The 12,116-nt window shown below is 39.5% G+C and overlaps 4 protein-coding genes across 6 annotated transcripts in view; 3 read left to right on the forward strand and 1 right to left on the reverse strand.

Moving 5' to 3' along the window:
- Positions 1–7,733, forward strand: part of LOC141766346 (uncharacterized) — a 32,635-nt gene extending 24,902 nt beyond the window's left edge. The window contains exon 3 of the mRNA XM_074633147.1: positions 7,550–7,733. Coding sequence (XP_074489248.1) covers positions 7,550–7,572 — 23 coding nt within the window. The 3' untranslated portion in view covers positions 7,573–7,733. The remainder of the gene's footprint in view (positions 1–7,549) is intronic.
- On the reverse strand, positions 56–5,656 carry LOC141766350 (uncharacterized). 3 transcript variants are annotated; one of them, XM_074633154.1, is made up of 3 exons: positions 5,375–5,656; positions 1,103–1,882; positions 56–766 (listed from the first exon to the last, which is right to left on the reverse strand). In XM_074633154.1, the coding sequence occupies exons 1-3, from the start codon at positions 5,544–5,546 to the stop codon at positions 660–662; spliced, it is 1,059 nt and encodes a 352-aa protein (XP_074489255.1). In that variant the 5' UTR covers positions 5,547–5,656; the 3' UTR covers positions 56–659. The 3 variants fall into 3 exon arrangements, with proteins under 3 accessions (XP_074489255.1, XP_074489254.1, XP_074489253.1); XM_074633153.1 differs by having other exon boundaries at positions 56–682; positions 935–1,882; XM_074633152.1 differs by having other exon boundaries at positions 57–1,882.
- On the forward strand, positions 5,701–7,733 carry LOC141766348 (uncharacterized). Its single transcript, XM_074633150.1, has 4 exons — positions 5,701–5,963; positions 6,089–6,793; positions 6,878–7,465; positions 7,550–7,733. Exons 1-4 carry the CDS (start codon positions 5,792–5,794, stop codon positions 7,570–7,572), a joined length of 1,488 nt encoding a protein of 495 aa, XP_074489251.1. The 5' UTR covers positions 5,701–5,791; the 3' UTR covers positions 7,573–7,733.
- An 821-nt stretch (positions 7,734–8,554) lies between these two features.
- LOC141766355 (uncharacterized) lies at positions 8,555–11,945 on the forward strand. The gene is made up of 3 exons (XM_074633164.1): positions 8,555–8,754; positions 9,257–10,213; positions 10,250–11,945. Exons 1-3 carry the CDS (start codon positions 8,583–8,585, stop codon positions 10,270–10,272), a joined length of 1,152 nt encoding a protein of 383 aa, XP_074489265.1. The 5' UTR covers positions 8,555–8,582; the 3' UTR covers positions 10,273–11,945.
- The last annotated feature ends 171 nt before the right edge of the window (positions 11,946–12,116 follow it).

The raw sequence follows: 12,116 nt of genomic DNA on the forward strand, positions 1-12,116 counted from the left end.
TCATCTGGGAAACTTCTCTCAAAAAGACATTGTTTATGGTCTTGTCATGGATAATAACAAAGATGACTTTCTGGTGAATAACATTCTCATTCTTGGAACATTTTATTGCACAAATCCAAGTATATTAAAGTGAAACCTAAAGGTTTAATGTGTTTCATTCTGAGTTTATTTCTTATATAAAAGCCCTTAAAGTCATGAAAAACAAAAATGCATTGAAACTTCTTTGTATAATAGAAGAATATGAACTACAGGTACAGCCCTAGCCCTTAATTTAATTTATTATTATTTTCATGTATAATTTTACATGAACCCCGACAGGGTGAGCAGGACCCCGTCATGAAGCGGAGGGGTCAGGAATCACCCTGAAAGGATTCATTTCGCAAAAATGACCGTCTCACTGTGCATTATCCTGCTTATTACACAGCTACTTTAAAAATAAATCAATAACTTGAACCAAATTTTGGTTTAAAAATGATTTTATTGCTTCCACTAATAAAAATTGTCATCTCACTGTGAACAGAGATCAGAACTGTGTCCATAGCAACGATCTGATATCCATAGCAACGATCTGATATCCATAGCAACGATCTGATATCCATAGCAACAGTCTGCTATGAAGAAATAACAGACCGTAGAATGCCATAGTTGACCAATCAGAATCAAGTATTCAACGGCTTCTCACCTGTGTGGGTTCTCATGTGGACTTTCAAAACATTACTAAATTTAAAATCTTTCCCACATGTTCTACATGTATACGGCTTCTCATCTGTGTGGATTCTCATATGCCTCGTCAATACCATAGCTTCACAGAATCTTTTCCCGCAGGCTTTGCAAAGATAAGGCTTCTCAATGGTGTGGTTTCTCATGTGGCCATTCAAGTTACTACTGCTTTTGAAATCTTTCCCACATGTTTTGCAAGTATACGGCTTCTCACCTTTGTGGATTTTCATATGTCTTGTCAATTTTGTAGCTTCACAGTATCTTTTCCCGCAGGTTTTGCAAAGGTACGGCTTCTCACCTGTGTGAATTCTCATGTGGGCACTCAATGAACTATTACGAGTGAAAGCTTTCTCACATGTTTTGCAAGTATACGGCTTCTCACCTGTGTGAGTTCTCATGTGGACGTTCAAGTTACTTCTACTTTTAAAATCGTTCCCACATGTTTTGCATGTAAACGGCTTCTCACCTGTGTGAGTTCTCATGTGGGCTTTCAAGTTACTGCTACTACTGAAGGTTCCCCCACATGTTTTGCAAGAATATGGCTTCTCACCTGTGTGTTTTATCAAATGTATCTGCAAATGTGATTTATACTTAAAAACTTTCTCACACGTGTCACATTTGAAATAATTCTCACCTGTGTGAGTATTAGAGTGAATCTTTGACATAGTAGGGCTACATATATTGTTAGTGTGACTGTTGCTGTTGTGATGTTGGTTCTGTTGTTTTGACTCTGCATATCTAGTTGATCCTGAGTCTCCAGGCTTGCCTCCTTTCTGATCTTGGCTCTCAGCTTCATGAGAGTTGTGAGAGAGGAGCTGCTGGTCACTGTTTGGTTCTGATACTACAGAGCTTTTCACTGAAATGTAGCTTAAAGGCTTTTCCTCCACCCAACACTGAGTTTCATCGATACTAAAGTCCAGAGTCTGATCTTCACTGTGGTCACTTTCCTCATAAGTAGGAGTCAACATAAAGGCATCAGTCTCCTGCTTCAGTACAAGCTGCTCTCCCTCCTCACTGGTGCAGAGTTCCTCCTGTTCCTCTTTAATCTGTGGAGGCTCTGGGTCCTCTTGGTCCAGACTGGAGATCCTCTCCTGAATACAGAGCTGCTGGTCAGCGAGAACCTCCTCCTCCTCCTCCTTACAGACATGTTGCTGTGGGAGCTCTGGAGGACAGAGAACAAAAGAAACAGGATATTACTGTGATGAGAGAAATAAATAAATAATATATATAAATAAATAAATGTAATATGTACATATGTGCTGTCTATAAAGTGGTATATAGGATGTATAGTGTAAAGTAAGTGTAAAGTGCGCCAGTGGTTAGAGTCCAAGATGGTTGCAGATAGTGCGTGTTAAAAGGTAGATAGTGCATGGTTTAAAGGCAGATAGTGCATGTTTAAAGGCAGATAGTGCATGTTTAAAAGCAGATAGTGCATGTTAAAAGGTAGATAGTGCATGGTTTAAAGGCAGATAGTGCATGTTTAAAGGCAGATAGTGCATGTTTAAAAGCAGATAGTGCATGTTAAAAGGTAGATAGTGCATGGTTTAAAGGCAGATAGTGCATGTTTAAAGGCAGATAGTGCATGGTTTAAAGGCAGATAGTGCATGTTTAAAGGCAGATAGTGCATGTTTAAAGGCAGATAGTGCATGTTTAAAAGCAGATAGTGCATGTTAAAAGGTAGATAGTGCATGGTTTAAAGGCAGATAGTGCATGTTTAAAGGCAGATAGTGCATGTTAAAAGGTAGATAGTGCATGGTTTAAAGGCAGATAGTGCATGTTTAAAGGCAGATAGTGCATGTTTAAAAGCAGATAGTGCATGTTAAAAGGTAGATAGTGCATGGTTTAAAGGCAGATAGTGCATGGTTTAAAGGCAGATAGTGCATGGTTTAAAGGCAGATAGTGCATGTTTCAAGTTCTTAAAGTCCTCATAGTTCTCATATGGGGGTCAGTCTTGGTTGTGGAGCCTGATGGCTACCAGCATGAAGGACTGACCCAGGCGCTTTGTGTTGTTCCGAGGGGGGATGAGTCTGTGGCTGAAGGTGCTCCACATCTTGACTAGCTCATCATGGAGGGGGTGGGAGGGGTTCTCCAGGATAGCGTCCAGCTTCCTCCTCATCCTCCCCTCTGCCACCACCTCCAGATCGTCCAGTTCAGATCCAACCACAGAGCTAGCCCTCCTCACCAGCCTGTTCAGTTTGTTGGCATCCCTTGTGTTGGTGTTACCCCCCCAAACAGTGGAGGCTGGTGGAAATGTTTCTTGGTGGGGCTGTGCCACATCCAATCAATTTCAGCAACTATCCCGGTATGATTTAATGCAAAAAAAAGGGAAGTTATCAAAAACACATTACTACTTTGCAGTTAAATAATTAACAATTATTTGATTCCAACAGGAAGAGTAAATAATTCTTACTGTGAAAAACACAACAGTATAAAATGTACTCATTGGTGGAATGTAACTAAGTACTTAAATACAATTTTGAGGTACTTCTACTTTACTTGAGTATTTCCATGTTCTGCTACTTTCTACTTCTACTCCACTACATCTCAGAGGGAAATATTAGACTTTTTACTCCACTACATTTATCTGACGACTTTAGTTACTTTACAGATTCAGATTATTAATACAAAATATAGTCACATTACAATCAATTACACATATTACTGGGTGCATTCCATATTTAAAACACACAAATATTGACAATTTGTATAATTTGTATTATTATTATTATTATTATTATTATTATTATTATTAGTAGTAGTAGTGTTGTTTTGTGTGTGAATATTGGCCGGCCACCACTGCCCCCCAACATGCCACAGAAAATAAGAGGACACTGGCTACTACAGACTGGTAAAACATCTGCATCAGCCTATTGCACACGTTGAAGGACCTGAGCCTCTGTTACGGTTTATCAGGCGACCCTGTTAACTGGCGACTTTCAGCCGAATGAGTCTGGTTGTCGTAGTTACGGCAGCTGTTGAAAGCAGGAAGAGAATACGTAGCTGTCCTCGTGAATGCCTCTTTGTTTAGTATTTCATTACAATGTTTAAACATACCGGATTGGTCTTTGGAGCTTTGGAGTCTTGTTTGTGGAAACGTGTCCGCTATATTCTGCTCGCGTTTGAAACGTTGCTTGTTATGATGAATATGTTGAAATCAGTAAGAGCAGCGTCGCTCTTCCTGTAAGCTAATACAAGTTTCTAAATACACATATTCGTCTTTGGAGCTTGTTGTAGTAAACATGTGTCACGTAGAAGAACTCTTCATCCCTTTAAGAAAAAAATAATTAATAAAAATGTCAGGTTTTACGGGATTTGAACTCATACCAGAATCACAGCTTGTGAGATAGACGGAGGTTTCCTCCAGTGCGCCACCAGCACTGGGGTGCTCATAGGTGAATGTCATATTTATCTCAAATATCACACGCTAAGTAGTCGCTCTGAGACGCAGAAGGCAGCCAGATTAACTTGTGACCACACTGTCCGTGTACTTCACACCATCTGATTTACAACACAGTGTCTGTTTATGTTTATGTTGTTGTATTCACGTGGAAATATTGAAGTTTGAAGATCTCGCATCAGCTGCACCATAAAGAAAATGTTTTCAAACCAAAAAGGCACTGGATTGAGAATTGACCCAGACAACAACACAGAAGTCAAACACTCAAGTTATTTTTATTTAGGAGAGGCAAACAAATTTCACTTGTAGCCAATCAATCTGCACAACATATGACCCTCTCAAGGGGAAAACATACTATTTATACAAAGGGAGAAGAGGCAGAGAATATTGCAGGGAGTACATTATGTTATGTTCACAATATATGCATCCATTTTTGACATATGGATTGTCCATGTTATATTTTCATTATATTGTTACTCTGTACACACGGACAGTGTGGTCACAAGTTAATCTGGCTGCCTTCTGCGTCTCAGAGCGACTACTTAGCGTGTGATATTTGAGATAAATATGACATTCACCTGTGACCACCCCAGTGCTGGTGGCGCACTGGAGGAAACCTCCGTCTGTCTCACAAGCTGTGATTCTGGTATGAGTTCAAATCCCGTAAAACCTGACATTTTTATTAATTATTTTTTTCTTAAAGGGATGAAGAGTTCTTCTACGTGACACATGTTTACTACAACAAGCTCCAAAGACGAATATGTGTATTTAGAAACTTGTATTAGCTTACAGGAAGAGCGACGCTGCTCTTACTGATTTCAACATATTCATCATAACAAGCAACGTTTCAAACGCGAGCAGAATATAGCGGACACGTTTCCACAAACAAGACTCCAAAGCTCCAAAGACCAATCCGGTATGTTTAAACATTGTAATGAAATACTAAACAAAGAGGCATTCACGAGGACAGCTACGTATTCTCTTCCTGCTTTCAACAGCTGCCGTAACTACGACAACCAGACTCATTCGGCTGAAAGTCGCCAGTTAACAGGGTCGCCTGATAAACCGTAACACCTCCTCAGGAAGAACAGTTTGCTCTGTCCCTTCCTGGAGAGGACCTCTGTGTGTTTGTCGGTCCAGTCCAAAGTAGAAACACAGGAGAGCTGTTAAGATAGTCTGCCTAGCAACGACCATTATGATCCTCTATGAGTCAGACTCCTCTGTTAGCTTTTAAAGACCGTTGAAGGTTTTACTCACCTAGTCTGTTTAACTGTATTTCAGGTTTCCAAACGACATCCAGCAGTCTGCGCTGACGATCAATCTCTTCCTCGTACTCGACGATAGTTGTTTCATAAACTCTGAATATCTCTTCAGCAGCAGCAGTTAGTCGCTCGTTGACAAACTCTCTCAACTTCTGAACTGCAGACATTGTTGTTTAATTACAATAATTATCTGACCTACAACTACAGTATCATCTCCCTGCTAGTTCAATCGGTGGAGAGCTACATCAGATGAAAGCGGAATGAAAAGCTCCCTCACTTCCACTGTCGGAACCTCATCAATGTGACACCCAACGGAAGTAAACAACATATGTATGAGGTATGTGTTGAACTAGCAGGGAGATGATACTGTAGTTGTAGATTAGATAATTATCTCAGTTGTAATTAAACAACAATGTCTGCAGTTCAGAAGTTGAGAGAGTTTGTCAACGAGCGACTAACTGCTGCTGCTGAAGAGATATTCAGAGTTTATGAAACAACTATCGTCGAGTACGAGGAAGAGATTGATCGTCAGCGCAGACTGCTGGATGTCGTTTGGAAACCTGAAATACAGTTACACAGACTAGGTGAGTAAAACCTTCAATGGTCTTTAAAAGCTAACAGAGGAGTCTGACTCATAGAGGATCATAATGTCTTATTGTTTTTCTCTCATCACAGTAATGTCCTGTTTCTTTTGTTCTCTGTCCTCCAGAGCTCCCACAGCAACATGTCTGTAAGGAGGAGGAGGAGGAGGAGGAGGAGGTTGTCGCTGACCAGCAGCTCTGTATTCAGGAGAGGAACTCCAGTCTGGACCAAGAGGACCCAGAGCCTCCACAGATTAAAGAGGAACAGGAGGAACTCTGCACCAGTGAGGAGGGAGAGCAGCTTGTACTGAAGCAGGAGACTGATGCCTTTATGTTGACTCCTACTAATGAGGAAAGTGACCACAGTGAAGATCAGACTCTGGACTTGAGAATCACTGAAATTCAGAGTGCATTTGAGGAAAAGCCTTTAAGCTACATTTCAGACCACAGTGAAGATCAGACTCTGGACTTGAGCATCACTGAAACTCAGAGTGTGGTGGAGGAAAAGCCTTTCAGCCACAATTCAGTTAAAAGCTCTGTAGTATCAGAACCAAACAGTGACCAGCAGCTCCTCTCTCACAACTCTCATGAAGCTGAGAGCCAAGATCAGAAAGGAGGCAAGCCTGGAGACTCAGGATCAACTAGAAATGCAGAGTCAAAACAACAGAACCAACATCACAACAGCAACAGTCACACTAACGATGTATATAGTCCTACTACGTCAAAGATTCACTCGAATACTCACACAGGTGAGAAGACTTTCAAATGTGACACGTGTGAGAAAGCTTTTAAGAATAAGTCCCGATTGCAGGCACATCTGATAATACACACAGGTGAGAGCCCATATTCTTGCAAAACATGTGTGAAAAGATTCAGAGTCAATTCAGCATTGACAAGGCATATGAGAATCCACACAGGTGAGAGGCCGTATTCTTGCAAAACATGTGGGAAAGATTTCACTCGTTACAATACATTGAGTGCCCACATGAGAGTCCACACAGGTGAGAGGCCATATTCTTGCAAAACATGTGGGGGAACTTTCACTAATAGCAGTTACTTGAGAATCCACATGAGAATCCACACAGGTGCAAAGCAGTATACATGCAAAACATGTGGGAAAGATTTCAAAATTAACAGTCACTTGAAAGTCCACATGAGAACTCACACAGGTGAGAAGCCATATACTTGCAAAACATGTGAGAAAGCGTTCACTCGTAACAGTTCATTGAGTGCCCACATGAGAATCCACACAGGTGAGAAGCCGTACCTTTGCAAAACCTGCGGGAAAAGATACTGTGAAGCTACAAAATTGACAAGGCATATGAAAATCCACAAAGGTGAGAAGCCGTATACTTGCAAAACATGTGAGAAAGCTTTCACTCGTAATAGTTCATTGAGTGCCCACATGAGAATCCACACAGGTGAGAAGCCGTACCTTTGCAAAACCTGCGGGAAAAGATACTGTGAAGCTACAAAATTGACAAGGCATATGAAAATCCACACAGGTGAGAAGCCGTACCTTTGCAAAGCCTGCGGGAAAAGATACTGTGAAGCTACAAAATTGACAAGGCATATGAAAATCCACACAGGTGAGAAGCCGTTGAATACTTGATTCTGATTGGTCAACTATGGCATTCTACGGTCTGTTATTTCTTCATAGCAGACTGTTGCTATGGATATCAGATCGTTGCTATGGACGCTGTTCTGATCTCTGTTCACAGTGAGATGACAATTTTTGTTAGTGGAAGCAATAAAATCAATTTTAAACCAAAATTTGGTTCAAGTTATTGATTTCTTTAGTAAGTAGCTGTGTAATAAGCAGGATAATGCACAGTGAGACGGTCATTTTTGCGAAATGAATCCTTTCAGGGTGATTCCTGACCCCTCTGCTTCATGACGGGGTCCTGCTCACCCTGTCGGGGTTCATGTAAAATTATACATGAAAATAATAATAAATTAAATTAAGGGCTAGGGCTGTACCTGTAATTCATATTCTTCTATTATACAAAGAAGTTTCAATGCATTTTTGTTTTTCGTGACTTTAAGGGCTTTTATGTAAGAAATAAACTCAGAATGAAACACATTAAACCTTTAGGTTTCACTTTAATATACTTGGATTTGTGCAATAAAATGTTCCAAGAATGAGAATGTTATTCACCAGAAAGTCATCTTTGTTATTATCCATGACAAGACCATAAACAATGTCTTTTTGAGAGAAGTTTCCCAGATGAGAAACTTTTGGGAAAAGCCAGTCATGTATATCATCAAACCATAAAGCTCCAGAATACATACAATGAAAACAAATAAATGATCAGTAGTTTCAGTATCATCACAAAATACACATTTATTGGTTTCAACTAAAAAAAATCGTTGTTGCAACAAATCACTGGATGAACATCCTTGCTATTGATGTTAAACACTAGTTTTTAATAAAAATGCCTTCAGTTGAAAGCGGAATGAAAAAATCTCCCTCACGTCCACTGTCGGAACTCATCAATGTGACACCCACCGGAAGTAAACAACATCATCGTGTGTAGCTTTAATGTATGAGGTATGTGTTGAACTAGCAGGGAGATGATACTGTAGTTGTAGATCAGATAGTTATCTCAGTTGTAAACAACAATGTCTGCAGTTCAGAAGTTGAGAGAGTTTGTCAACGAGCGACTAACTGCTGCTGCTGAAGAGATATTCAGAGTTTATGAAACAACTATCGTCGAGTACGAGGAAGAGATTGATCGTCAGCGCAGACTGCTGGATGTCGTTTGGAAACCTGAAATACAGTTACACAGACTAGGTGAGTAAAACCTTCAATGGTCTTTAAAAGCTAACAGAGGAGTCTGACTCATAGAGGATCATAATATAATAATAATAATGCACACAGTGCACTTTCATAGATTAAGCTACTGGAGTTACCTGCACTATATTCACTTTTTTAATAGTCCTATATCACAGCTTGTTACTATGCACTATATTCACTTTTACAGTTTTCTTCATCTCCTTGTATTTTTATATCTGGTATGTTTTTTTGTACTTTGCACTACTAACTTTTTTTACTGCCTTTTTACTAACATGTTTTGCACTATGGAACTGTGATGCTGGAAACTTGAATTTCCCTCTGGATCAATAAAGTTACTATCTATCTATCTATCTATCTATCTATCTATCTATCTATCTATCTATCTATCTATCTATCTATCTGATGGTTTAAAGACTAACGCGTTGTATTTTTCAGCTCAGATGTCTTTGTTTTCTCTCATCACAATAATATCCTGTTTCTTTTGTTCTCTGTCCTCCAGAGCTCCCACAGCAACATGCCTGTAAGGAGGAGGAGGAGGAGGAGGAGGAGGTTCTCGCTGACCAGCAGCTCTGTATTCAGGAGAGGATCTCCAGTCTGGACCAAGAGGACCCAGAGCCTCCACAGATTAAAGAGGAACAGGAGGAACTCTGCACCAGTGAGGAGGGAGAGCAGCTTGTACTGAAGCAGGAGACTGATGCCTTTATGTTGACTCCTACTAAGGAGGAAAGTGACCACAGTGAAGATCAGACTCTGGACTTGAGAATCACAAAAATTCAGAGTGCATTTGAGGAAAAGCCTTTAAGCTACATTTCAGACCACAGTGAAGATCAGACTCTGGACTTTAGTATCGATGAAACTCAGAGTGTGGTGGAGGAAAAGCCTTTAAGCTACATTTCAGTTAAAAGCTCTGTAGTATCAGAACCAAACAGTGACCAGCAGCTCCTCTCTCACAACTCTCATGAAGCTGAGAGCCAAGATCAGAAAGGAGGCAAGCCTGGAGACTCAGGATCAACTAGAAATGCAGAGTCAAAACAACAGAACCAACATCACAACAGCAACAGTCACACTAACGATGCATATAGTCCTACTATGTCAACGATTCTCTGTAATACTCACACAGGTGAGAAGACTTTCAAATGTGACACGTGTGAGAAAGCTTTTAAGAAAAAGTCACGATTGCAGGCACATCTGAGAATCCACACAGGTGAGAAGCCATATTCTTGCAAACGATGTGTGAAAAGATTCAGAGTCAATTCAGCGTTGACAAGGCATATGAGAATCCACACAGGTGAGAGGCCGTATTCTTGTAAAACATGTGGGAAAAATTTCAAAAGTACTAGTAACTTGAATGGCCACATGAAAATCCACACAGGTGAGAAGCCGTATACTTGCAAAACATGTGGGAAGGATTTTAAATTTAGTAATGTTTTGAAAGCCCACATGAAAATCCACACAGGTGAGAGGCCGTGTACTTGCAAAACATATGGGAAAGATTTCAAGCAGTTGAATACTTGATTCTGATTGGTCAACTATGGCATTCTACGGCCTGTTATTTCTTCACTCTCACACTATCTATGAAACACACAAAATGTTGTAAAATTGATTTATTTAACGGGTCATAACAAAAATTGAGTTCTCCAAGTTGACACAACATTTTGATGACGAACAACTGAATCATGGACATATATATATATATATATATATATATATATATATATATATATATATATATATATATATATACATTTCACTAATGTAATGTTTCCTCAAAAACTCACAATAAAGACTCAATTGACTCAAATAATGAACTGTTACAGGTAAAGTAATAATGGTTTCATATGTTTTCCTTATAACCTGGAGATTCACAGATGCACACTATTTTACTATAACACAATTCTTTTGTCGCCTTATTTAACTCTACCTCTGTATGATACTGTATGAAGCATTAAGACTTATTGGCAGCTAAATAACACTCCAAATTTAGGCTAAATTTTGACGAGGAAAAACTGGCATGGCCATTTTCAAAAGGGTCCCTTGACCCCTGACCTCAAGATATGTGAATGAAAATGGGTTCTATGGGTACCCACGAGTCTCCCCTTTACACACATGCCCACTTTATGATAATTGCATGCAGTTTGGAGCAAAAACTAGTTTTTTCAATGCAGTACGAATGTGTTATATTTGCCTATTCTAAAAATGATGTGTTTGAATATATCTGCATACTGGGGTCCCTAAACAGTCACAACAAACTGGAGTCCTACTGTAGAGCATTCAGAGGATGGATGGCTTTCCTAGGTAGATTGACAATAAGGGGGTTTCTGAGCAGTTTCCAGAACAGAAGTGCTCGCCATCCAATCGCCGAAAAAATGCAATTCTTGCAGAAATCTCAAAATGTCAAAAGTTTTAGATACCAAATCACAGCATGGCTTTTTCTATGGTGTTCCTCGAGGTCTTGGTGTCTTAATGTGGTATTTTGGAGGGAACATAGATCATTTTTTATCAATTATTGATTGGTGAAAAGAATGGAACAACTTATGAGACATACTGGAGCACGGGAATGGCCATCATATACTTCTATCATAATGTTCTTTGCCCGTTTACACTTACAATTTATTTTAATAAATTAATTGATTCATTCATGTTTATTTCAGATTTATGACTAGAACAACTTGTCACACAGTGTCGAGCTGCATCTCAAATTAATCGTCAGGTTCCCAGCTTTCAGATGATGTACACCACTTCTATATGACATCTTATGTTGACCTGCTATCTCCCCCTAAAGACCACCTGTACCCCCTGAATAAAGAACAAGAAACAGGTCTATTGTGGGTCTCAGAGGGTTTTTAGATACAGTTTGCTGGACTAACTCCTGCTCACTAAACCAGACCTCCATGGATGTAAATAACACATTTTATGTCTATGAAAGTCACCCCATTTAGGCACGAAAATACAAAGTGAATGTGTTCATTATAGGCAGATAAATAACACAGCAGCCACTGTGATGAAGGGTTGCAGTGCTTGACTTCCCTCTGGCGGTCAGTGATATGCACTACAATATTTGGCATTTAAGAACAATACACTGCATCATCATCTAACCGAAGCTGTTTTCAAGATATGGACAAAATGCAGCTTTCAAAATATCTATTCTCACAGTAACATTAGCCTGAACAAATCTAGAGACAGTTAACTTGCCTTTCATTTTATAATAGGCCTTTATTTTAAGTAACCTAAATACATATAGCTAAACAATTATATTGCGCATAATTCCTTTATTCTTTGGTCACAGCTACACGATAACAAAATATCCTTTGGATAAGCCTGTGGCTTCTTGACCTCTCCTGACACGTTTTTTTTTTTTT

Source organism: Sebastes fasciatus, chromosome 4 (assembly GCF_043250625.1).
Source record: "Sebastes fasciatus isolate fSebFas1 chromosome 4, fSebFas1.pri, whole genome shotgun sequence".
NCBI classification, from domain to species: domain Eukaryota; kingdom Metazoa; phylum Chordata; class Actinopteri; order Perciformes; family Sebastidae; genus Sebastes; species Sebastes fasciatus.